The 27,982-nt window shown below is 44.3% G+C and overlaps 1 protein-coding gene across 4 annotated transcripts in view; it reads right to left on the bottom strand.

The window, feature by feature from the left end:
- The window catches only part of RBPJ (recombination signal binding protein for immunoglobulin kappa J region), a 147,420-nt gene that overhangs the window by 65,110 nt on the left and 54,328 nt on the right, over window positions 1–27,982 (bottom strand). The window contains exon 2 of one of the 4 annotated variants that reach the window (XM_053255639.1): window positions 17,170–17,249. The exons of 1 other annotated variant lie outside the window; for it this stretch is intronic. Coding sequence is in view for 2 of the 3 variants with exons in the window: in XM_053255638.1 (XP_053111613.1) it covers window positions 2,884–2,903 (20 nt within the window). In the remaining variant the exon portion in view is untranslated. Of the gene's footprint in view, window positions 1–2,883; window positions 3,037–17,169; window positions 17,250–27,982 lie in introns of those variants that run through there. 2 more of the 4 variants (XM_053255638.1, XM_053255636.1) reach the window with 2 other exon arrangements.

Below are 27,982 nucleotides of genomic sequence, written 5' to 3' on the forward strand. Positions count from 1 at the left end.
GTAAGCTCCTCCACTTTTCAATATACAAAAGACAAACTACAAGCAAGCAGACACCACAATTTTTTGGAAGCTGAACATGTCAGAAATGGATCTGAAGTGACCAAACACCACAATTCTGTGTTGCCTTAATTAGAACACTATAACCTTAAATCACATATTTTTCTTGCCTTCATATTTCATAGTTTGCTACATTTTATAATTGGTAAAAATTTGAAAATAAGAGGAATGGTAAATTAAGAACAGCATTGGCAATTCATATTCAAGACACCTTCTGAGTTGAATATCAGAACAAACAGAATCTATGGAAAAGCCAATCAAACATTTCAAAGAATATTTTCATCTTGCCCTTCCAACTTCAGAAGTAAGTCATTTAGACTTCAAAGGAGTCATTTAGAATTCATTAAAAATAAATCCTGCTCTCTTTGGAAGAAAGAGTAACATGAATACTTTGTCAATGGAGATAAAAGGAATGCTTTCAGCAACAGCACGATCAGAGAAAGTAATCGACACAATAAAATCAAGCAGCATATTATGTTTTATTAAAACACAACAGAACGAACACCTTGCTGACTTTTGCAACCAAGTGATCACTGCACTAATTCTAAAGATATACTGTAAAAATAAATTCCATATTAATAGAGGAGACATACCTCCACTGAACATATTTTAAGAAACAAATAAGGCTACAAGCAAGGTAACATTACCAGAAACAGCAAATTATTCTGCAACATTTGAAAATCAATGATCTGTAAATGATAAGTGGCTATTTCAAGTCAAGCGGCTATTCTTTCACCAACAAGAATTTACTTTCAACACAATTACCGGTATGTGGTATAAAGTGACATGACACCTACCTCACACACACACTAATCCCATTCCACAACTCAAGACTGGACAATTGGATTTGCCAAAAAAAATCCAAAATGTATAGCAATTATAGTTGGGATATGCAGAAGTGACAGCAATATTTACTGCAGTCTACACCGCAAACTGAGGGGTACTACAGGTAATACAAGGAAGGAATCACTAACTGCTGCTGCCTGCAATACAAGAGGGCCCCTAGAGGGAAAACTGGGACATGTTATTCATTATGACTTAGAATAGTATTGCTCAGTATCCTAAAAACAGTTACGGTGCCCCAAAAGCTAGAAAAGTGTTATATCTTTATTAAGAACAACTAAAATCTCACAAAGTAGTGTGCATGCTTTCAGATTCTCCAGAACTCTTCTTCAGACTGGATGTGTTAAGCAATGGGGAAGCGGGGAGAGGCACAAAGATGGGCATGATGGTCTTAAACTCAGCATTTTGTAACCACTTTGAGATGGAGAGGGGATAGTTTAATGCAGATTTAACTAGATTAACCTCGGCTAGGTACAAGACAAATTTCAGTTTGCACCAAAGGGCTACTCAAAAATAAAAATAAAATAGCTGTTTTCTTTCCCTCTCTCATCTTTTTTGGAGACTTTTAAGATCTAGCAGTTACTTGGATCTGTCTCCAGGACTAAGTGGAACACGTAGATCTCTTGGAAGCAGAGAGTAGAAGTAAAGAGAAACATGGTAGTTTCCATATTAGCAAAGTTGGATGTACACATTTTAGATGGTGTACTAGGTAAAGAGCCAATAGAAACCAAACTTAGTACTACCTAGTGACTAGAGAGCATGCAACCTAAAAAAAAAGTTAAGTTTAATCATGGGGTACAATTAATTTAAGTATTTATAGAATACATGCCTTGTGATCCAACCCTTTTTAGGGAACACATTAGCAACCAAATGGGTCACCAGTGTACTGGGAGAAAGCTAGGAAATTTAGTTATATAACACACAGTGGTCAATTTAACTATACAGTCATGGGACTAAAATGACAGCTCTCACTTTAAAGGGTTGAGTTTCATTACAGACACCAACTTACACACCCTCAAAGCAACAGATGCTCTTCCTGAAATGCTTGTAGTATTTTATTTCCACTTATTTTCCCCTTTAAAAAAAAGAAACATTAGGAAACCAGAAGGAAGAAAAAGAAACACCTATCCCCAAACCAGCAATGAGGGCACAATGACTTTCCAAGTTTCTCTTGCCACCAAAGGGAGGACCATCATAACTTCAACTCCAGGGGATAATTTCTTAGGGCACATCGTTTTAAGCCAGACAAACCCCAAACCCACAGGGGCAGTGGTGGCAATCACACTCAGTTGATTTGATGCAATAAGCCCAGCACAATGAAATGGATTTATAGCCCACTTCTTGGCCAAAGCCCTTTACTGTACAATGTTCCCCTTTACTTTAGGAGAAAGAATAAAAGAAATACGTGCCCTCAGTGTTTACTCTGGGATACGTGCACAAGCGAAGTTACTTTTTATTCCTCCCTTTACTCTGTCAACTAAATACAAGGGATGGATTTTAACCCTGTGTTTTAGAAGAAGGCATCAGCAATTAAAGACATCTCAGGTAGCAGGTGCTGGGAAGGAACAAACCTCTGCCCAAGCAGTCCGAGGGCAACTCTAGCCTAGACACACCAATGGCCTGACCCAAGATAAGGCACATACACGTATTTCTTCCCAGGTTGCTAGAAAGGGAACTCTACCCTCTTTTCCGTCATAGACTGCGTCTGTCAAGAGCTACCTCCAGCAGTGCCCACCCAGAGGGCCACGCACAACTCTCCCCTATCCCAACCCAGCCATCGAACCCCCCAACGCCCAGGCGACGCGGCCTCCCCCCATCCCGTTCCCCCGGGGGAAGAAGCTTCAATTATTCTAAAGGGAGGGAAACGCCCGCTCAGATCCGGAGGTGAGACTCAACATGAGACAGGCGGAGGCCACAGAGCCCCCTTACGGGCATGAAGAAGCAACCCCGAAGGAACTATGCCACGAACCCCCCCGCACTCACCCTGTCACAACAGGCGCCATCTTCCACAAACTCTCGCCAAAACTCCTACTCTCGCGAGAAGGAGCCAGTATATTCACCACACACGCGCGCACCCCAACCGCTCCCCCTTCCAGCCGACAACGCGCACGCGCACGGTTAACCTCTTGTCACCGCACACGCAAAAAAGGGGCGCGGCTTCATTAGGAAGGGAACGGACACTCTCTGTCCCTCCCACCGAATTACTCGCACACACCCTCTCTCTCCTTGTCTCAAGAGTTAGACATAACAGGCGTGGGAACCTAACCCCAAGCCTCGCGAGATCTTTCTATTTAGATAGATAAGATTAGTGAGGAATTAGCATCGCGATAGAGTGGGACTAGGTAAGAAAGAGAAGGCGGGAGGAAAGGGGATTCCCTTTCTGCAGTTGTCCAAATGCTAAGCCGTCGGCGTGGGAGAAATGGAACAAACCATTTAAGCGCGAGGGGAGAAAGAACGTGCTGTTGTCTGAACCGTAAGGAACCGTTGTCAGAAAGCTGCGGACGGACCATTTTAGATCGCATGAAGTGGTAGTGGACGGTAAATGCACCTGGAGAAGGCGATGCGGAACAATTCATAAAACTAAGCATGATAGAATCTAAAAACATAATAATTTAAAGAAAAACATTTCGTCGTTTTTTTCAGACCTGGACTCCTTTTTTTGTTGGCCAGCAAACTAATTCGTAATGTGTATATATTTTGGCTATCACTTAGATGATGGAGAAGCGAGTAGATACGGCCCAGCCAAAGATAAACACTTCTACGTTTAACTGATTATTTAGAATGAACTATGCACGTTCCTGAATTTTTCCCGTTCGTGGTCGTTAGAATGCTTAGGTGCTTAAATTTGGCTGGTTGATGATGCACGTAATAAATAAAAACGAACGAACATAAAACCTTAACCCATTTATCTGTCACAAAGTATTTATTCTTTTGACGTCTATATGCTCCAATTCTCTACGTATTTATTTGGAAATAAGTCCAATTGGAATCAACGGGGCTCCTGAGTAAACATGGATAGCTTGGATTGCTTTCGCTGGCTTAGTCCTGAACCTGAACCTCCTGAACCTCCGTTCTTGTGGGGGGGGGAAGCCCCTTTGCTATAATTAACAGTACAATCCTATACGTGCTTGCTCAGAGATCAGGCCGCAGGGGTGGAGCGGGGACGAGCAGCGAGGGAGCGCCGGAACTGCTCGGCTTCTCTGGCTCTTGGGGTGGGCATGGCCACGGGGGCTGTCATGGAGTGGAGAGCCCCTGCACTTCTGAATTTGCAACTGCATCGGTGTCACTTTATTTAATGGGAGTTACTGAGACTTCTTCTCCGGTGCATGTTTACTTATTTGGGAGTAAGTCCTACTTGAATTCTATGGATTTGCTACCGAATAAACAGAATCGGGCTGGAAATGTGCCTATGAGCTCCGCCCTCTGTTATTCGTGCGAGTTACTAAACAAAACGGAGCCTCGGCCATTCTCAAATTCGTACTCTTTTTGTTCTAGCGAATTTTCAATTTGTACTGCAAGTGGGGCATATAAAAACTTGTTTTATAGCCCAATCCTATGTAGCATTTACTTCGACACTTAGAAGAAGAGAGACAGGAGACTTATGAGAACTTCACAGACGTTTTTTCAAGTGGGTGGGTTGAAGGCTTGGTTGGGGCTGAAGCACTGGGGGACGGCTCTTTGCCTTCTTCTTCCTGCTCTGTTTTTCTGATCTAAATTGCTCCACCGTCCCAAGGTACTGTTTGTACCATACTTTATGTTTTCCCAGTGAAGCAAATAATAGCAGGGGGATCGGTTAAACTGGGGGAGAAAGCAAGTTCCCAACTTGCTATTTGTCTTGCTGGAAAAACATTCAAGCACCCTACAATAGCTATAAGTTTTCCCTATGAGACAAATAGAAGCTTTGGGATGGATTCAGTTTGGGACCCACAACTCTTCTGATCTGAACTGTTCCTTGAAAGTGTTGTTTGCCCCATGGAGGAAGACATACATGGACCAGACAAGCAGCAGCTGAGGCAGGGCTGCCCAGAGAATTTATGGGGCCTGGGCCAGGTGTGATGTTGGTGGTCCCTCTAAAATGGCTCCTGCATGTGTGTACAAAGTTGGGGGACTATGAGATGAGATGTGAGCCCCTTGCTTTGGGGGCCCCTGGGCAGGTTGCCCCAGTTGCACACACACACACCCGGGCAACCCTGAACTGAGAAAGATAGTTTAGATCTGGGAAAGATGAAATTCTCCCTTCTCTATCCCCATGCCCCCCTGACCCACCTGCTTTAGATCACAGGATTCTCACCATTTTGTCTAGCCTGGCCTTGAATGACATGTAAAAACACCCAATAAAATAGAAAAGAAGAAATGAGCATGCCTTGATGCTCTGCTTCTACAGGGCAGTCCCCTAAAGCATCTAATAATCTGCTCAATTTTCCATCCAATGCACTAATAATGGGCTTACATTGTCACAACTGCTTGAGAGTGTGGTGGCCTCCCAGCTCCAGGCGATCTTGGAGGAAACTGATTATCTAGACCCATTTCAAACTGGCTTCCAGGCTATGGAGTGGAGACTGCCTTGGTCAGCCTGATGGATAATCTCCAATGGGGAACTGATGGGAGGAGTGTGACTGTTGGTCCTCTTGGATCTCTTAGTGACCTTCAATACTATGGTCGATAGTATCGCTTCTGAAACACCTGAGGGGATTGGTGGTGGGAGGCACTGCATTGTGGTGGTGCCGCTCCTACCTCTCAGGCAGATTCCAGATGGTGTCCCTTGGAGACTGTTGTTCTTCAAAATCTGAACTTCTGTATGGTATCCCTCAGGGCTCCATAATGTCCCCAATGTTGTTTAACATCTACATGAAGCTGCTGAGAGAGATCATCAGGAGATTTGGAATGGGGTATTATCAGTATGCTGATAACACGAAAATCTTTTTCTCTGTGTAAACCTCAAAGGCATTACCTCTCTAAATACCTGCCTGGAGGCAGTGATGGGCTGGATGGGGGATAACAAACAGGCTGAATCCAGATAAGACGGAGGTACTTATTGTGTGGGGTTGGAACTCGAGAGACGATTTTGATCTGCCAGATCTGGATGGGATCACACTCCCCTGGAACAAATAGGTATGAAGTCTTCTGGGCATGTGTCTGAATCCAAACCTCTTCCTGAGGCTGAGGCAGCGGCCAGAGGTGCTTTCTGTCAGCTTCGGCTGATACGCCAGCAGCGTATGTTTGTTGAGATCAGGACAGTGGTACATATGCTGGTAACCTCCAGAGTGGACTACTGCAATGCGCTTTATGTGGGTCTGCCTTTGTACATAGTCCGGAAACTCTAGTTGGTACAGAATGTGGCAACCAGGTTGGCTTATTACTCCTGTGTTGAAAAAGCTACACTGGCTGCCGATAAGTTTCCGGGCAAAATACAAGGTGCTGGTTGGTTATTACCTATAAAGACCTGAGCTGCTTAAGCCCTGGGTATTTATTGTTTTATTTATTTTTACATTTATATCCCGCTCTTCCTCCATGGAGCCCAGAGTGGTATACTACATACTTAAGTTTCTCCTCACAACAACCCTGTGAAGCAGGTTAGGGTGAGAGAGAAGTGACTGGCCCAGAGTCACCCAGCTAGTGTCATGGCTGAATGGGGATTTGAACTCGGGTCTCCCCGGTCCTAGTCCAGCACCCTAACCACTACAAATGTTGTCTTCACCATGAGCCATGTAGTGGTTAGAGTGCTAGACTAGGATGGGGAGACCCGAGTCCAAATCCTCATTCAGCCATGAAACTAGCTGGGTGACTCTGGGCCAGTCACTTCTCTCTCAGCCTAACCTACTTCACAGGGTTGTTGTGAAAGAGAAATTCAAGTATGTTGTACACCGCTCTGGGCTCCTTGGAGGAAGAGTGGGATATAAATGTAATAATAATAATAATAATAATAATATTCTGGAGAGGTTCTACAGTTGCCACTGGCTCGTCTGGTGGCTACTCAGGAATGGACCTTTTCTGTTGCTGCCCCTGGTCTTTGGAATGTTCTCCCTGTTGAAATAAGAGCCTCTCCATCTCTAGCAACTTTTTAAAAAACACTGAAGACATATTTTTTCACCCAGACTTTTTATAATGCTGGGTTTTAAATGATTTTAATGTTTTAATCATTTTTAATTTTGCATAATTTGTATTATTTTTGTTGTACACTGCCCAGAGACACAGGTTATGGGCAGTATATAAATATGATAAATAAAATATATACTCTGTTTTCTCTTAAAAGCTGCAATCCTAAGCATACCACCTGGGAGTAAGCCTCATTGAACTCAGTGGTTACTCAGAACCTGTCCTCTTTACTCAGAAGTAAATTCTTAGAATTGTACTGTAAGATGTTGGTTTTGTCAGATGTTTGCTTCCGTCTTCTTGGTCATGTGGATTGGTTCTGTTCCAGTCTCATTCCAGCACACAGTGTACATTTGCAAATCCTCTATAGAAAGTTTGTTGAAATAGCACAATCCATAATTCCTTTTAAATTCTCTTCTTGAAATCCTCTTCCCCTCCCTCCTTTCTTTTCAAAACTGAAAAATGATCTGGACTCACACTATTTCAGTCCAGCTATGAATGGTTTCTGGATTTTTGCCATAATGTCTCTTGATGATAATTTGAAGGGGGCTTTTGTTTTATATGCTTTGAATCCAACTGGAATTTTTAAAACATACAATATAGGGGAAAATGGGACAGTTTTGACTTACTTTAATATTTTCCAAAATAATCTTTTTTTCAAAATGACAAATACAATATATTTAATATATAACAATAGTGCTTTGTATAACTGCATTTAGTTCTTTAAGATACATAGAGTAGTCATAAATATTAAATATAAACACTGTCTTATCTTACACACATGTTTTATCTTAAATACAAAGGCATGATACTCTAGAATGCTATTTTGATAGAAAATGAAGTCCTTTCTCATGGCAAAGTGAGGAGGGCTACCCTCTTTTGCGGGGAGGAAGCCCAAAAGCGCTTACCTCCCCGCAGACAATCACACTGGGGGCTCTGGGTGGGCAGATCGGTGGCGCCTCGCCACTGCATGCACCTCGCCCAGCAGCCCCAGTAATGCACCACACAAGTATGCAGTTCATTACTGGGAGCCCCCTTCCCCACCCCCCAGGTGTGTTTGAAAACCTGCACACTCACTGGGGCAGACACATGATCCACTAACCTGTTTTTTGGGTGCACTCATGTCCAAAACTTGGGTTAAGCAGCGGATTACCTAATAGGGCTAGCCGCCACCGCCACCACGCTGGGAGCCACATGACTCCCAGCGGTTCCCACAAGCTGCAGAAACCAGGCCAGGCTCCCTTAGCCCCGCTTCTGCTGATCATGAGAATAGCTTCAACATCTTTTATTATTGTTGAAACCTGCAGTTAAATATTGATTAACAGTCAGAAAGGATGGAGACGCATTTGGAGGCACCAGTAAAAAAAAAAGAGATAAAATACGGTAGCACAGTGACAGAGTATCTGTTTGGCATAGAAAGTCCCGGCTTCAATACCTGGCTTCTTCTCCCTTCCTTCCTTCCTGAACAACCTAGCTCCTATTAAATTCCATGTGCCCAACTGCCCAAAAACTTATTTCACAGTGTACAAAATGTGCCTGGCTTCACATTAGAATAAACCATGGTTTCGGCCTAAAACAGCTTCATATGTTCTAAACCCCCAGTCCCCCATTTTTAAAACTAGGTTACCACTAGCATTTACTCATTGCAATGTTTTCTTGATATTCCAGAGCATTCTCTTTCCCTAGAACAGTAATTCCTAAACTGTATGGCACAAGAAATAAATTAATTAAATGAGTGCTCTGTGAGCCCAAAGTACCTTCCTACCAAGGAGGCTGCTGCCTGCTGGTTTTCTGCATGATTAGCTGCCCTGGGTGTGCTGCTTTCCAATCAGAAGCCATGCCCAGAACAGTGACTCAGAAAGAAACAGATTGAGGCTGGTCACACAACTGGGAGGACGGTGTGTGTGGCGGGGACACTTTGCCAACTTCCTTCCCCCCCTAGACAATCAACAGATTGCTGCCGGGAGTGCATCTTGAGCTCCCACACTGCTGTAAGCAGCATGGATCTCCGGAGGCCGGGACGATGCATCCAGATATTGCACAATGCACCACGCGATGAGCACACACATGATCCCAGCGCATGCTCATGCCCTTAACCTTGGCTAAAGACTTAAAAATGGGGTTAGGTGGCAGGTGGTGTCGGCAACCACATGGCTCCTGGCACTACACACAAGCAGCCTAACCCAGGCTGGGCTGCCCTTGCCTGGGTTAGGCTGCTCGTGAGAACAGCCTTAGTGTGAGTTTCTTTGTGTAAGTACTTCTATACATTCTAAAACTAAACGATCTGGGGTGCAGGCATGAAGTGTGCCTCTTGTTTTAACTCAGAAAAAAGTATGCTTTGTCTATTACGCAGTTCAGCAAATGAGAAACTAAAATATATTGGCTTGTCATATATCTGTTGTCAGAACCCTATGAAAACCCCAAAGCAGCACTTGCTAGCTGTGCTGTGCTATTGAGATGTCTTTCACTGACTCTCTGTGCCACCTTCTTGGGTGGCAAGGCAGTATTCTTGTGCTGCTTGCCAGGATGCTTACGTGTGCTGTGGTGTCTTTCACCAGCCAATTCACTGTGCAACGGGAAGTGCAGACATAGGTGCCAAGGTCGTATGCTTGCACTGCTTGGCAAGGAATACCCACATGAATCTCTGGCCAAAGAAGCCAGAGTATTGATTTGTTGGGTCAGTGCACACATAGAAACAGTTGGCCTGCTCCCCAAGTCAGCATCCTTCTCCTGTATGAAGCAGATGAACTCCTGGAAGTCCTGCCGTTCATCTTGCATGGTTGCCAGAAGGCAATCAGACTTGTTGGCAGCAGTTTTGCTGGCAGCTTTATAAAGCTCCAGCGCTACATTATTCTAGCTTTGTGGGGTGGTTTTGGTTTTTTGCTGTATAATGGTCACACCCTTAGAGGCAGCAAAAGCTGTAGCCACACTTGCAACTGTGCACGTGAAGCGCTAGATTTGGGAGAGGGGAGAATGAGATTTTGACAAACACGCACAAACACACTAAAAGCAGCAGTAAAGCTTCTCCAATTGCAATTACTCCTTATAGGAACATATAAGGATGCAATTACTCCTTATAGGAACATAGGAAGCTGCCTTATACCAAGTCAGACCACTGGTCCATCTAGCTACATTGATTGGCAGTGGCTTTCCAAGGTTTCACGCAAGAGTCTTTCCCAGCCGTACCTGGAGATACCAGGGTTTGAACTTGGGACCTTCTGCATGGAAAGCAAATGTTCTGCCATTGAGCTATAGCCCCATCCAATATACAGTGGTCCCTCGACCTACAAACTACTCGACATCCGATGTTTTCGAGTTACGAGCGACAAAAAAGACCGGAAGTAGTTGCCGGTTTAGATTCAGCTTACTCGACCTACGAATTTTTAGATGCGGTTTCCTCGACTTACGAATGTTTCCAGACTTCCGTGGTGCGCTCTTCGACTTACGAAAATTTCGACCTCCGAACGTGCGTTCGGAACGGATTAATTACGTAAGTCGAGGGACCACTGTACTGACTGGCAGCGGCTCTCCAAGGTTTCAAGCAGATGTCTCTCCAAGTCCTATCTGAGAGTGAACATGTTCTACTGCTGGAGCCCCATTCCCTAAGGGAAATATCTTACAGCAGACAGCACTCACATGTAGTCACCCATCCAAATGGAAACCAGGATGGAGCTTTCTTAACAAAGAGGGCAATTAGTCTGTACCCATAAGACATCTCAGGTGGCTCTGTAACAGAAGCTCTGGTACCACTGTCCACCGTAGAATCTGCTTTTGCTGAAAACATGAAACAAGATTATAAATGCAAGCTCTCCTCTATCACTACCGTTGATGAAGAATCTATAAGGGAAATGTTTACAAGTGGAGACATCTCTACCTATGTGCATCATCATCATAGCTGTACAAAAGGTTAAAGTATGTTAAATGTTCTGCAACACACTCTAGCAAAGTCTCGAATCTGGCTTTTGGTATCTCTGGATTCACAGTACCCAAGGCAATTTCAGACACCGCAACCAGACGAGGGCCATGCACATCCAGGAACAGGCAAGTTGTGGGAAATATTGTTACAAAATCTCCCATGTTTTTCATTAGTGTTTGAATTCTTATGGCATTTTGTGTGCATGAGATGAAGATTAAAAAGCTCAACTGCTAACCAAAGTTGCCAGAACCTAAGGGGTATACTCGTGGGTCAAATGGGCCATAATCTGGAATTTGGCTTTTTTAAAGACAAATCTGGCCACCTAGCTGCTAACACTTTTTGAAAAGCTGAACTTGCTCTATTTACCTGAATCCAAAACTAGGTTTTTTCCAACTCCTTTGATGTTAGAAATTGGGGGGGGTCATATTAAATTCAGAGTCCTCTCCCTTTTGGGTAGATACATGTACATCCTCAGTTTAACCTGTATTTTTAAGTGCGGGGAGGTCATCTTAAATTCAGAGTTGTCTTCTGTTTGGGTAAATATGGTAACACTGAAGCAGATTGGAAAGATGGCATGTACGTCATTGTGATGATTATGAAATCCCTGTGTACATGGGAGATTATTTCCTCCAAGAAGTCTGATAATTACTCATCCTAAGACATTCAACCTCTGCCCTGGTATAAGTGGCATGATGCTTAAATCCCTTCAAGTATACAAACCAAGGCTTCATAGTAGCACTTGTATGGGGTTGTGCCTTCATTTTTAAAAGGTGGCTCTATTGCTAAATGTGTTGCCAAATTTGTCATGATCTGAGCTCCCATTTGCAATCGTTCTTCAGCCTTTAGTGTTGCCAGGTATGTTGCCATTAAAAAGTTCTTCTTTTCTATGACCCAAAGCTCCTTTCATACATTCATACATACATTCATACATTCTACAATGTATTCTACAAATTCCTCATTCTACAAATTCAAGACAAAAGGGGCTAAGCCTCCTGTTGAATATGAGGAGTTCAGCCCCCATTTTGCATAAGGGAGCAGCCCCAGGGAAGTGGCCTGAAGCAATTCTGAGAAGATTGAAGGATGGAGATTCTGCAAAAATAGAGTCGTATAGGGAGAGAAAGAGTTATAGTTTTGAGAGAGTGAGAGCGAGCAGATACTCTATTCAAGAGTATTGTACCCATGTATAAAGGTAAAGTGTGCCATCAAGTCGATTTCGTCTCCTGGCGCCCACAGAGCCCTGTGGTTCTCTTTGGTAGAATACAGGAGGGGTTTACCATTGCCTCCTCCTGTGTAGTATGAGATGATGCCTTTCAGAATCTTCCTATATCACTACTGCCTGATATAGTACCAGTGGGGATTCAAACCAGCAATATTCTGCTTGTTAGTCAAGCATTTCCCCACTGTGCCACTTAAGGTGGAGTATAGTGTACTGTATTAGAACACCATCCAGTAAGCCCCTTCCCACATTGATGAGGTATATAACCACACATCCCAGCCTCCCTGTAAGAAAGAGAGCCAGTTTTGTGGTAGTGGGTATGAATTGTCCCCTTTGCTAAGCAGAGTCTGCCTTCATTTGCTTTTGAATGGTAGACTACATATGAACACTGTAAGATATTCCCCTCTTAGGAGATAGGGCCATAGCTGATTGGTAGAGCATCTAGGTCCCAGGTTCACTCCCTGGCATCTCCAGAGAAGGCTGGAAGAGACTCCTGCCTGAAACTTTGGAGATTCATTGCCAGTCAGTGTAGACCATACTGAGCTAGATGGACCAACAGTCTGACTTGGTATAAAGCAGCTCCCCATGTTTCCCATGAGAGTTTGAAGAGACAGACTTTCTGAATAGATTCTCCCCTTGATTAGCATTTCTAATAATGGGGAGAATTTCTCCCACATACAGTATAGCATTTGTCTCTTCATATAAAGTCTGTGCCTGTGAGCAGCAGGTGGAGTAGAGCCGACTGGGCAATGCTGTTACTGTACACTGTTCATGGTTACCATAACAGGTTGACAGGGCTTGAGAGACAGAGCCATCCTGGAGCAGCAGTCTTCTGCCCTTACACACAATCCCAACCAGCAGCAGTATCACCAATGAGAGTGAAGGGTTCCCAGATACTAAGTGGCTTCACCCACCTGGGATGGCTATTGGCTCCTCAGCAGGAATAGCTATAAAGGTCTCCTGCTGAGGCTGGGCATTCATAGATAAGCTCTTGGCTTGTTCTGATTCTTTGCTTGTTTCCTAGCTTGACATCCCCGCTTTATTCTCTGGCTCCTGTTTCCCAACTCCTGGCTTCAATTCAGCAGTTGCTTATGGCTCAGTATTGACAGTTTATTGGTGCAGGATAGAAAATTGTCCTGTTTAAGCAAGTTGGACATTGTAGGAACAAGAAGCAATCATAGAGGCTTTTCTGAGGACATAGGCAAGATTGGCTCTAAGATAAACAGTGCCCTGCCTTTAGCCATTCCCCTCCCCATGGAAGTGTATTTTTGTGGTTACTAACTAAACTACCTATAGATCTTTGAATAAAAGGTTAAAGATACTGCTTTCCCCCCACACCCAGTTCACTATACATAACACAATCAACCAAGAGTAGGGGTGTGTGCAGAACTAATTTTCATGGTTCAGTCTGAATTTGAATCAAATTCGGACTGGCCCACGGTCCACGAATTGGTTCAGTCAGACCATTCAGCCGGTCCAGTCCATCTGACCGAACCCACTCAAATTGGTTCACTGATTCAAGCAGCTGTAAAGGGAAATCTGTTGAGGATTCTCCTTTGCTTCTGAAGAAAAAAAGGTTTTGTAAAGGGTGGCATGGGAGCAGCGTGTGAAAGGCACCTTTAAAAGTCAAATAGAAAGCAGCACTTCCTCCCCCCCCCATCCTTGCAGCAGCAGCAATAACCTCCGTGCATGTGCGGAGGCCATTTTCCTGGTCAGCATATTGGCCATTTGCATGGTCAGCATGTGCTGAGGCCAAATATTGCCAATATTGCCACTGCAGGGATGTATTGGTGCAGGGGGACGCTGCAGGCATGCCAGCCAGTAAGCACCTTCTATTTGACTTTTAAAGGTGCCTTTCACTCGCCGCTCCCCCATTGTCCTTTACAAACCCTTTTCTTTCTTTCTTTTTTTTGCTTAAGAAGCTAAGGGGAATCGTACCAGATTCCCCTTTACAGTTGCTTGAACTGGTGGACTGGTTCACAGGCAAACTGACCTCAGTCCAGTTTGATCGCAGGCCGGTCTGGTCCGCAATCGAACTAGCCTGGTTTGTGGCAGTCTGGTTTGATCACAATCGAACTAGCCTGGTTTGTGGCAGTCTGGTTTGATCACAGACCAGTTCAGAACACCCCTAACAAAGAGTGAACCACGAAACTCAGTTTGGTACCCCACTCAGGTAGATACCTTGGGTGATAACCTGGCTTACCAGGTTATAGGGCTGGGCCTGGACATGGACAGAAGGCCTATGGTCAGCAGTAAGAGTACTTCTTCATAAAACATATGATTAGTCTATGAATTTACTACCAGAGATGTGGTGATGTCCACTGTCCTGAATGGCTTTGAAAAGGCATTAGACAAGTTTAGAGAAGTTCATTGAGGACAGATCTACCAGACTACTAGTCATGATATGCTACTTCCAGATTCAGAAGTGTTATGCTTCTGAATACCTGTTGCAGGATAGCAATGTCAGGAGAAGGGGTATGGCTTCCCACTGTGGGAAACAGAATGCTCAATGAGACAGGCCTTGGGCCTCATTCATCAGGGCTCTTCTTAGCTGTAGAAGAAAGAGCATAGGAAACGAGACAGTACCTCTGATTACATGCAGGTATCAGCTAGACCTTGGACAGCTCCAGGGGGCAATAGAGAGAGCATAGCTGAAGTATTTTATTTGAGAAATGGCCCTGAAGACTGTTCTAAGCCCTTTCCTTCAGAGGAGAGTTAACAGGGCTTCAATGCAATGCACTAGCTGGAGCCTTGTAGTTCTATGAGGCTCTGTATCTTCTAAGCAGGCCTCTTGGCACCTCAAGCAAAGAGCTAGGGAGAAGCCTAGCTCAGGCAGTGGATTTCCCTGAGGGCTCGAGTTCCTTGCTCATTTGGCCTGCTTTCCTGGGTTCAAGGCTGGAGTCCAGCAGTAGGTTTTCCATCTGAGAGTTCATGACTGACTCTTTTTCAGAGAGAGATGCCCTGCCTTAGAATGTGCATGATTGCTGGTCTGGGTCTAAATCACTTAATAGGGTGAGAAACAGGACAAACATTCAAAGTTGGCAATTGAATGAAACAAAAGCTTCCTTCACTCTTGATACAATGCAGACAGTTTGTACCAAGTACATAGATGTTTGGACTATTTAGAGAAGAGGTGATGCCAACCCCAATCAGTAAGGAATGGGAGGCATTTGTTAACAAAAATTCGGTTCAAAAGGATAATTTGCATGGTAACAGATTATGGAACTATTTTATTCAAGGAGTAAGACCTGGTCTACATATGCACCACCAGACTGAGGTAGTAAAATCCTGAAGTGCTACAGTAGGCTATACCTCTTCAGACTGCAAGTGAGGGACACTATTTTTTAATTCTGTCTTTTGTAAAATAAACTCCCATCAAGTAAAAAGAAACCTCACGTAGCAGGGAGAAAGTTCTTTGTCCAGCCCTTTCCCTACTGTGTTAGTTTACCACTTACCAGGAATCTTTTCATGCATAACAGAATTTAAAAACACACCAATAAACCCACAGAACAGCAACAACAACAACAAAAATCAATGATAGTGGGGGAGGAACCAACAACATGCATGCCTACAAATCTTTGGTACTTTCTTGCTGCCATAAAGGCATAAGAAGCAACTTTAAAAAAATATAGCAAAAGTTTGATCTTTTGTTGTGTTGACTGATGGTCATTTTCAAGTAATAGATTATCCATGTGTTTAGAAACACAGACCTTAAAAATTCTGCCAATGGGATACTGTAATAAGTAATGGCACAGCAGGGAAATGACTTGATTATCAAGCCAGAGGTTGCCAGTTTGAATCCCCGCTGTTATGTTTCTCAGACTATGGGAAACACCTATATCGGGCAGCAGCGATATCGAAAGGTGCTGAAAGGCATCAGCTCATACTGCGTGAGAGATGACAATGGTAAACTCATCCTATATTCTACCAAAGACAACCACAGGGCTCTGTGGTTGCCAGGAGTTGAAACCGACTCGACGGCACACTTTACCTTTTAATAAGTAGTGCAGGATATCTTCCTTGACTCCATCCATAAAGCTTTAGTGCCTTCTTTCACATTTACCTGTATTGACCTTGCAGATCAGCAATACATATTTATTGCAATGGGGGAAGCATCAGAACTCTCCTGACTGGATACACAGAAATGTCTGACAAATAACTTTCATACTCATGTGTAAATGTGTATATAGAAAATCATGTACCAGTCTTATCTTCAGTAAATTTAGCGAAATAGGATTCAATCTCCTTTAAAATTGAATTTCCATCACTTCAGATTTAATGTCAATAAAATGGGCAAACAAGCATCTTCCATAAGATTAAATTAAATGTTCAGAGTTCTGATGTCATGTAAGTGCTCTCTTTAGAAAATGCTTCTGGAGATGCAGGTTAGGCAGTCATTGTTATTTATTTATACAGTATCATCAATGTATTTAGTATTCTATAGACTAATGCTGACATAAAAGTCAGGGTAATGAAGACAACCCTGTAAAAGATATAATTAAAACAAATATATAAAAATCACAACCCCCTAATATAAATATACATTAAAGCAGTAAAATCAAATGCAGATATCTTAAAGCTCTTCATTTACAAATACAAAGTAAATGTTCTTTAGTGTACGGATTTCACATACAATATTGCAGATCCCCAGGGAACTGCAAATAGGTTTTAAACAACTCAATTTATATTTGTTTTTATTGCCAGACATGTTTCAGCCCACTAGTCTTCCTCAGTGGATAAAGGGCAAGGTAATAATGCAGCTCTTCTAGAGTATCATTGTAATTTGGACTTGATATATTTTCATAGGTTCCCCAATTCACAAGGGGTTTGGGGAAGCAAATACAATACCTCATCCAATAATAATTCTGTCTGTTGGCCTGGACATTACACATCTGGCAGCATGAGGTTATATGCCAGCTCTCAGGATAGCCATTAGGGCTTGAGTATTCTCTTGCTCTTCCCTATGAGCTCTGAAGGATTTCTAAAGCATTATCAATGTACATGGTGTTTTACAGAATAATAACAAAAAGAGAGGGGACCTCACCACAAGAATTATGTTCTTCCATTCTAGACCAAAATCCACTGTCATTTCTCAGTGGCAAGGGTAGGGCTGTGGAGGAGTGCCTGAGATGTAGAAAAAAGACGGCTTCAGTGATCAACAGACAGCCCTGAAAAGCACACAGTGTTAGTCAGGCATCTAGGATAGCATATGTAGCATCAAGACCCTGGACAGAAGGCTATAGGAGCTGGAGGCAAGGCTAAGGCTGACAAAGGAAAGGCTGTGACACTCGATTCCTGGCGACCACAGAGTCATGTGGTTTTCTTGGTAGAATACAGGAGTGGCTTACCATTGCCTCCTCCCGCACAGTATGAGATGATGCCTTTCAGCACCTTCCTATATAGCTGCTGCCCGATATAGGAGTTTCCCATATTCTGGGAAACACACCAGCGGGGATTCAAACCAACAGCCTCTCTAGGCAGGTTGCTTCCCCACTGCACCATTAGGTGGCTGACAAGCAAGGTCTAAACCAGAGAACAGGTAGCCTGGGATGTTACTTCCATGACTGGTTAGAAGGTTAAATACTGTTGCAGAGAAATTTGTATTCCTGGCCTACCTCCCTGGAGAAAATAAGCTCCCAGTTACAATTCCGCTTTCTACTGGGACAGACCATTGGTCCATCTATCTGAATGTTGTGGTTTACATCAACTGGCAGTGATTCTCCAGGGCTTCAGTCAGACAGGAGTCTTTTCAAGCCCTACCTAGAGATGCCACGAACTGACTCTGGGATCATTTGCATGCAAATCACGTGCTGTTCCACTGACCTGCAGCCCCTCTTGCAGGTTCAAATGATATTTTGTTTTTGAGGCATTTGCTCTGATGTTGCGAGTAAATCCCCCTGTCCAGCTCTGGGACAAGAATGGGCATAAAGATGGAATGGCAGGAGCTGAGAGAATTTCTGGGATGAATCACTAATGTGCAAGGATTCAATAGGGGATATACCCCGGGACAAGTCATGTAAGAAGCACAGTCCTTGAGGGACTCCTTCTCTTATCTGTGAAGGTCTCTGTGGGAGAGGGTTTCCAAACGGTTGCTTCTTGAGATTATTAAGGTGGAGAGTGTGTGTCCCACAGGGCCTTTGGTATTCTTGGATTCCTCTCCACCTATGCATAAGTGACCACATTTTGAAATTCCCATTTGCATAGATCTTGGGCATTCACATAAAAATATAGAGCAAAATAAATTTGTAGCAAACAAAAGGAGATAAAGAATGAGACAGCAAAGTTCGTATACCCAAAATGCTTGCCTATACTTCTGAAAAATGAAAGTCCTCATGACAAAGGTTGCAACTAATAGATATGGGTGAAGGGATTTTTAGATGATTTTTTAAAAAGTGAGTTCCTCATTTTGTTTTTACAGTCAGGACAATAATAATTCAGTGCCTAGTTTTCCAAAGATAAATGGCACAGAGGCATAGCTAATCCTGAAACTATTTCTCATGGCCTTCCGTGAAGAAATATTATGCAGGAAGGAGGCATATATTAGCACTTCTTATTTTTCTCTCTCCACCCTTTTATTTAATTTGCATCTGAGTTGAGAAGGAATCCCACTTGCCACAGATGGCAGAAAGAACCATGTACATGCTGGGTTTGTGAAGACAAGATTTTCACTGCCCAGGAATAGTCATTACTAACAGAGGCGGCGCCCTTGAAATGACAGTTAGCATTTTGCCAGCTTGTACCATATATACAGCTGTTGCTACAGAAAGGAGGGAAATGCACAGCCTGGCTGTCTTTCAGGAACAAAAAGGAAACCGTGTAGGCAATTAGTTCCAGATCACTGGAGACCCTGTACTACCATCTGCTGGGGGGTCTGAGCAGTTGTCCAGGTCGGCATCAGTCCGGTACACATTCAATGCCTTCTGCTGAGCTGCACCCAGCAGCACAGATCTGAAAGAACAATAAAGCAAACCTGCTCCCTGGACACTAGCAGCACAATGCTCTGTCACATTTCAGACAAAGGAAACACAACCCCGAGTTCATATGCATCACAAAAGATGTACTCAAGGAGGAAAAGAAACCACAGCTTTATAATTTCAGGCTGCTAATGGGATGGAGTGGAGCAAAAGTGTCAAGGTGGGGATGGAAAGGGGGAATTGTTATGAGCTAGAAAGTGGTGATTACAGCACCATATGCAGAGCTTCCTTAGGAGATGTGAGTCTGAGTTAAAGCAAGAGATAGTGAATGCCCAAGCGTCAAAGGCAGAGCGACTACAAGAGATGTTCTCCGCACACACAAAACTTTCCTTAAATTCAAAAGCTGAACAAGTTGCTTCTCTGCTGACCTCTAGCCCTGACAGTGTGATTCATCAATCTTGGCTGGGTGTGTGTTACTCCCGAGTAACATGATGACTGGAACCAGATGACTCATCTCACTCCCACAAACCTAGATCCACCTTAAACCCTGCCCAAAACAAAAGAAACAGTGCAACTGGGTGTGGCCTGCCCATGGATGGCTCTTGCAGAATAGGAATATGGAGGTGATAAGAATAGCTTTGTGTGTACTATGGGATCCCAGAGCACTGGGTCCCCACAAAAAGCCTCTGCACTTCACAAAAAGGACTGTCCCCAGCATAACCCTGGAGACAATCCACACCCTGGAGACAATCTTACCCCTGTGCTTTTTGGGAGGCCTCACTGATCTGCTTGTACCATAAAACTGCAACCTAGCACTGTGCCCGATGCTCACAGTGGAACTTTGTGTGAAAGGGGGGCCTTAGGGAGCCCCCAGATGTTTTCCCCAAATGCCTATTCATTTCACATTGACTCATAGTGCATTTGCAGCCCCAGCCGGTTACTATTGCAGGGCCACTTTTCTTCTTCTCCAAATCCATCTTGTGGCAAATAAAGCTAATTCAGAGTGAGGGCAATCCATTTTCTTCAGACTCTTGAGTGAAGTATGAAATCCTGTGTGCGCGCTACAATACACTCTGGGGAAGACAAATGCCTAAAGCCCTCCCATGCAGCAAGGAGATGGCATTTTCACCAAGCCGTGCTGGAGGTCTTTGGGGAATGTGAAGCAATATCTTAACCTGCTCTGGGGACATCCCCATGCTATGCAAGGACACTGCCTTACAGCATTACAGGAATAACTGAAAACACGATGACTCCTTGCCATGCAGGAGGTTATTTTGGAATTGGCCATAAACCTGCTACAGTGTTCCTGGTTCTGCCCCAGCTGGCACCCATGGTTAGATGTCAGCTGGGATGCAAGTCATCGACACCTCTTATTTACAGAGTACCATTACAGAGGAGAAAACACTAGCAGGCACAGGGGAACGTGCATATATTCAGCTACTGCCCAACAGAAACATTATGCATCGTGCTATTTTAGGAGGCCTTGTTGTTTATACTATGTACAGTTTGGTATTTAAATTCTTATGGTTCCTTATAATGATCAAGCACATAATTTTGTGTTTGTCTCCATCCAGCATGGACTGTGTGGTAAAGAGCACCTGTCCAGTTTCTAAAGTCTCAAGGGTCATTTGTCCAGTTTCACAGGTCATTCGTGGCTTTGCTGAGGCCACTGTGAATTGCATAAATTATATTAAAGGGAACTGTCATTATTTCTGCTTCATGACCACCTGGCCACTCGAAAGGAGTCTGAGAGAACAATGACTCATACCTCATAGGCTACTGAGCAGACATCAGGTGGTAATGACTTTCAGTTTCTGTGCACTCTGGCCACATTTAGATCAGTGACCCAGAGGTGAAAGGCCTTTTATTCTATTAACACTCCCCAAAGAGAGTACGTCTGCCAGATTTTTTTCTTTCAACTCACAGAGAACCGTCTAATTCCCTAGTTTCCACACAGAGCACTGAGCTATGCAGTGCCAATATCTATGAGCATTTTGAAAATCACCTCAAGCCGTTCTATTCAAAATTAATTATGAACAACCTTAACCCATGCAGAGAATCTGTGTGCTAGTACTTGATTGCTCCCCAGGGGTGTAGCTAGAGGAGAGGGGGCCTGTGTTCACCCCTCTCCCCAGCGGCCACGCAGAGTGAGGGAGATAACAGAGAAAATAGGGAGAGGTGGATCTGGAGGGCCCCCAGGAGCTGGGGGTGGGGGCCAAGTTCTTTGAACCCATCAGCTCAATTATAGCTATTCTCCTGTTGCATCCCTCACCCCCTGCCACAGCCCCGTTCACTTCAGAGATCTCTCCACCCCACCTGAGCCACACTCCTCCTCCTCCTCCATCCTGTTGCTTCCATCCCCCCACCCCTCTTGGTCACTTCTTCATCCCTTTACTCCATCACCCTCACCCCTCTTGGTTGTGGCTGCAGCATTGTGGTGCCTGTTGGCCAAGCTGCAGCCCCCTATCCCTAGAGACCTCCCCACCCTCATCCGAGCCCTGCTCCTGCTCATCCCTGCAGGAGCAGCAGCAGCAGTGGTTGATCGGGCCCTTCCTCACTGCCACCACTGCCATGGCTACACATTTCCATCAGGCTGCTTACAGGCCCAGGCCTGTCTCTTGCCTGCCTGCCTCCCTCCGCCAATGGCCTCAATAGCCCCAAACAGTAGCAGTGGTTGACTGGGCCCTTCTTTTCTGCCATGACTGCTCGTTCCCCTCAGGCCGCTGACAGGCTCAGGCCCATCTCTCACCTTTCCTTCTTTCTCTCTTCCTCTCCCTTCTTTTTCTCTCTTTCTCTCTCCTCCACTCGTTCTTCCCCTCTGTCTTTCTTCCCCTCCCTTCTCTCTCTCTCTCTCTCCCTTCCTGAGTTAACAGACCTTGTTCATCTTGTTTCCTCATCTAATTCACACAATGGCGGCAGCTTCTTTCTCCTGAAGGGGCTCTTTCCTCCCTCGTGACCCCTCTATTTGCAGACCCCTACCTACTATCCTTTTTATATATATAGATTCTTCTCCCCTACAATCAAGAACATCTTCCAACCAGTAACAGTTGCATTCCAACTAACCTTAACCATCACAGGCCCCTCCTCCCTATCTGCATGTGGAATCCCCACTGCCCCATCACCATGGTGTTTCTGCTCTCACAGGCTCTTCCTCCCTATTTGCATATGGAATCTCTACTGCCCAGTCACCACAGTGCTAGGTGGTTCTGTGGGTGGAGAAGAAACTTAGTAATTAGCTGCCTAGACTAAGGAGCCAAGACAGTGAGGCGATTCTCACAACCAGCCGAAACCGGGCTAAGGGAGCCCAGCCTGGTTTCAGCTGGCTGTGTGCTGCAACGGGAGTCACGCAGCTCCCGACAGCAAGCCTGCTTAAATGCCTCCCCTTAAATGAGGTTAGTGGAGCACGCGCTCCGCTAACCCTGTTTTCCTAATTGTGTGTCTGCCGCGGCTGCTTGCAGCCACAACAGACACACTTGGGGAGGGGGGAGGGAGGCTTCCCTTCACCCGACCCCCTGGAGATGCTGGTTGAGCCGCGGCTGGGCGCCGGAGCACCAGAGTGAAGCTGCCGCTCATCTGAGCGGGCAATCCGCCCACTCAGCAACAGGCCAGTGATTGTCTGCGGGGAGAGCGGGTCAAGCCTGCTCTCCCCGCAAACCCCATTTTGGCTCTTCACATGGATCGTGTGTAGAGCCTTAGTGTCTGCAGTTTTATGGGGCTATAAGAAGTACTACTGTTGCCTCTTTGTATCGTATAAGCGCTGCTGAGCTGGAAGCTGCGGTACTACCACATGGTCATCTGCAGTGGTGGTGCTGCAGTGCAGTAGAGATCAGACTGACAGTTTCTACTAAGCACATAAGAAGGGCCCTGCTGAATCAGACGAAAGATCTGTCTGGTCCAGCATTCTGTTTCACACAGTGGCCAGCCAGATGCCTCTGGGAAGCCTACAAGTGGGACACGTAGGCAAATAGCTTTCTGTCGCTGTTGCTTTCCAGCAAATTTTATTCAGAAGCCTCCTGCCTCTGAACCTGAAGAGAGCATATAGCCATCATAACTAGCAGCCACTGTTAGACTGGTCCTCCACGAATTTATCTAATCTGCCTCTAAAGCCATCTAGACTAGTGGACATTGTGTAGCAATGAATGCCTTCACAGCACATTATGCCTCCTTTCTACAGTTTCCAACCTCCTATGGTGATAGAGAGCATAAGCTATGTGGCCCCTACTGCCCAAGTCTGAAATCCCTGCAACCCCTCCAGAGCCCCCCAAAGATGTGTCAGCACCAGGCCAGTTTGAGTGGACAGCATGAAAGTCTCAAACCTTTTCTGGGACATGAACATTACATTCAGGTTTCCATGAGTATTCCTTAGGACTTTTACCTTCCCAATAAGTATCATTCTCTGCCAAAACCTTTCAGTGTGGAACCACTTAGTTTCATATATCCCTAATGCAGGGAACAAGCAGGTTCAACTTTCATATCCATCACATCGTTTGACCAAAATGATGACGTCCACTTGATGTGCATGAACTGTGTAACTGCTCTGCTCCATTAAATGATAATATGCCTGAGAAGATAATATGGATGTTCTATCTGTGGAGTTTGAGCTGTGGGACCTCATTCACAGATGCATGTCACTCCTTGGGAGTTCAGTCACCAAAAAATAGACATTGTTAATAAACAACTAGCCTTAGCTGCTTGTGACATGCTTCTGTTTTCCAGAAAGTTTCAAGGTTTTTATTGTCTGATCCATAAGGTTACAAGATTACAACCTGGAAACCCCCACTGTATTTTTAAATCCTCTGATGCAACTGAAACTTCTGCTTGCCTGCTCTTCCCCTGGTCCTGTCATCTAGTCCCACTCCCCTGCACTCTATGTGGTGCACCTCAAGTCCTGTTCATTACTGCCGGTGGGGGAGGGGGGAGTTTGTTTGTTTGTTTGTTTATTTATTGTTCTATTTCTATACCACTTTTCTTTAAAATAACCCCAAAATGGTTTACAATATAATTAAAACAATTCACAGTTAAAATACAAAAAGTACAGATATTAAATATAAATATAAAAATAATATATCTCTATTTAAAAGATTTTTAAAAACTATATAAAACAGTAACACACAAAGCAGCAGCTGTAAAAACTGTACTCCCATGAAAAAGCCATGGGTACTCCATGGGTGAAGAGCCACATTTTCACTTGTTTTCTAAACGTTGTGATGGAGGCTGAAGAATGGATGTCAGCCGGGAGATGAAAGGAGTCAGGGAAGAAACGACAGGAGAAATGACAACCATTAAAGGTTATCTATGCAGTCTGGCAACCCGCCTGACCCCAAACCAATTTGAATAAATAAATAAGCCCACCTTCAGCTAGTATGGAGTCAAGTCCTTGGCATGCACTGTACAGACCTCATAAACCACAGTACTTAAAACTTCTGTTTTATAAGGAAGGATGGTGGGATGTTGTGTACCTAATCATGAGATTCCCTGTAGCAACAAATTAATGTGAGAAGTGAAAATCATCGTGCTGATTCCCTGCTCCCCTGTGTTTCTTGACACTTGAAGCTGTATACTGAAAGTATGAAGATCCCCTAAAGAATGTATTTCTGAGCAGGGCTGGCCTTAGGGGTGGTTGAGATGGGCCCAGGACTCCTACCGGAAGGGGGCGCCAAGCTAAGCTTGGTGGCTCACTGTTTTGTTTTGTTTTGTTTTGTTTTAGTATACAGTACGGTCCGCAGAGAAGACCTACTGGGATCCCAGAACTGAAACACAACAGCACTGGCAACACAAAGCAAGTTATTAAGGGGTAATTGTGATCCCTTTTCATTCACATTGCTGGGAAAGTAGCATTATCAATAGGACCTGTTACACTACTAAGCTATACAAACATGCACAAGCAACACAACTGGGCCACACAGATAAACCGACCATGGAGGGGGGGGGGGCAAAGACTTTCCTTACCCTGTTTTTGAGAATTCTTCTCCTTCATGTCTGTTATTTATTAGTAGTATTGTTATAGACATGAATAATCTTTATAGGCCACTGATGGGGGAGGGGAATACATGTGTGTGCTGCTGAAAAAAAGGATATCTTTCAAGGGGGGAAAAGAAAGAAATGCACAGGTACAGATGATGGCTTATACTTTGCATTCCATTTAAAAACAGCTAGCTGGAAGGAGCATTAAAAACACAAGGGCAGTCTATGTTTATAGGAAAGTGGCATGAGTATTTGCAAGTGGCAACCAGGAAAGGGCTGTGTGCCCAAGTAGGAAAGTCAACCAAAAACTGGTCCTGAAAAGTCCCGTAGCATGCAAAGTTCTAGCTGCATTTCAGCAACAGAGGAACAGGAAATGTCAGCCAATTAGGAACCAGATAGTGAGAATTATGCAACAGAGGGATGACAGTTCCAGTGCTGTGGGATGCTCCCTTGTTAGAATGTGGCTATGGCTAATTGGCTGTCCAGGAACTCCATACTTCTAAGTTTGAGTTGAGTCATTCTAGACTAAGGGGGCGGGGTTGGGAGAGCACTTGAAGAATTGCATGACATAAAGTGACACATAAACAGCAATCACAACACTCTCGTCCCACGAATGATGAGTAAAGTTGCTGTCCTACAGTTGGGCATGAATCTTTGGAAATATTCTCTGTAGTCATCATAAAGTAAAATATGTTGTTGAGTCGGTGTCAACTCCTGGCGACCACAGAGCCCTGTGGTTGTCTTTGGTAGAATACAGGAGGGGTTTACCATTGCCATCTCCATTGCAGTATGAGATGATGCCTTTCAGCAACTTCCTATATTGCTGCTGCCCGATATAGGTGGCCATAGTATATTGGTGAAGTAGCAGATGCCTTCTAGCAGTTGAATGTCCTACCTTCAGGCTTGTTGTATTCACCATCTTCATTCCGTCAGCTTATTATAGCAGTAACCCAAAGCTGCTCCCAACTGCCCATCAAAGATCAGGAAGATTCTTTTTCAGAGGATTCTTTGTCACAAAGCATGGGATTTTTCTAATATATTTAGCTACCCTTCCCCCACCAGTTCTTTTTAAGAGAAAAAGAAACTGAGGCTGTATTCACTTGTAACAGGGAAATGGAGTTGCAGGTGCCTAAGATTTCCTTACCGTGATGTCCAAATGCATGCAACTCTGGTCCCTTTCCTAAGCGGCCTGAAATGTTGCTCTGGAGACTCCATTTTGAACCCTTGGTTTGTAGTGAGTTTCGCTGCTCAAAACTGAGGGTCCACAGAGCCTCCAATGCACACTGGAGGCTGCATTTGGCCAGACTGAAGTTGAGGGAGGAAGCTCCTCCTTCTCCCCCTCCATGATTGGCTGAGTGGGCTGTCATTCAAGCTAGAAAGAAGCCCACACAACCAGTTCCCCCAAAAGTACCAGCACCATTCCCAGAACTCCAGCAATGGTGCAGGGGCAGTGTGGGCGGGGAGTAATTTTAAAAGCCAAGCCATGGAAGACAGCTGCCTGCTCCCTTACAGCCAGGGGTGAATATAGCAGCCTGTCCCCTGCCCTGTCTTATAAGTAGTTTCAGGAGGTGGTCAGAAGGGGATGGTTGGAAGCTTTGGTTTGGAGGGCCAAAGTGTTCAGCCCAAAGTGAAGTGAAACCAACCAAAGTGGGTCCAAAGGAATATAAGGGACCCCTCTGAAGCTCTGAGGCAATCTGTGAAGTGAAGCAGAGCTGCTTTGTGTAGTCCTAGTATAAATTATCATTGAGTTTTGAATATTTTAATGGTGATTCTATTATTTTCTTGTAAACCACCCTAAGGATCCTTTCAGGTCATGTGATGGAATATATATTTGAATAAGTGTAAAATAATAATAATCACTCTAGTTGAAAGTGAACATCATGAGGTAAAATCTCTTGCATGGAATCAGTGACGAAGAAAATGGAGTCATTATTATACCAAAGGCTGGGTTGGTTGAGGAGATGTTGATTATCAGGGCGGGTATTTGTACCATAATGGCATGCCAATCTGTATGAAAATATTATGAGTGTTTGATGTTGTAATGGCCCTTTTTACAAGCCTGGAACATAAAGAACAGATTATGTAAACCCTAAAGTAGTTTCAAAGAAGAAAAAGGCCAGTTTTAGGTCAGTATGCTGGACTGGTCGACCATTGTTCTGATAGAGAAGAACTCCTTTATGTTCATCTACCACCTCCTTCCTCATGAAATATTCTCCAGAGGCTCTAGTGGACTTTTGTTTTTCAACTAGTGAGAAATCCAGATCGTGGAATGAAGATGGAAATTTGGCCTGCGGGTGGATGAGTCCTTGTATTGCCACCTTTTTTCTCTGTTTGGCTAACTCCCTAGATAACATGTTCCTCCTTCCCAGGACATCCACTCTCAGTTGTGTGCCCAGGCAGTAGTTGTAGTGATGGTCACCTCATGCTTATTATTATTTCTTGTTTGCACAGTCAAACAGCTATTATTGACTGGTTTGTCGACATCGAGTGCTTCCCAAGCACCTTATTAATTATTATTGTTGTTGTTGTTGTTGTTGTTACTGGCCCTATCCACCCCCAGCACAGTACCTCCAGTGACTGTTGCTGGTGTATATCATGTTTCTTTCTAGATTGTGAGCCCTTTGGGGACAGGGATCCATTTGATTGATTGATTGATTGATTCTCTATGTAAACCACTTTGGAACCTTTTGTTGAAAAGTGGTATATAAATATTTGTTGTTTGGTGGTGGTGGTTGATAATATACCCCCCTTCTTCCAAGGAGCTTAGGGTAGCATACATGGATGGGGCTACCCCACTACTGTGAGGTAGGTTAGTCTGAGGTAAAGTGAATGGGAGATGTGTGACCAGCCACTGAACTTCATGGTCCAAGTGGAGATTCAAACCTGAGCCTCTCTCATCAAAGTCCAACACTCTAACCACTAACATACCAGTTATATCGGCTATTGCTGTCAGTTCATTCCCAGACCTGTTTAGTACAA

The sequence above is a fragment of the Hemicordylus capensis genome, chromosome 5, assembly GCF_027244095.1.
Source record: "Hemicordylus capensis ecotype Gifberg chromosome 5, rHemCap1.1.pri, whole genome shotgun sequence".
NCBI classification, from domain to species: Eukaryota; Metazoa; Chordata; class Lepidosauria; order Squamata; family Cordylidae; genus Hemicordylus; species Hemicordylus capensis.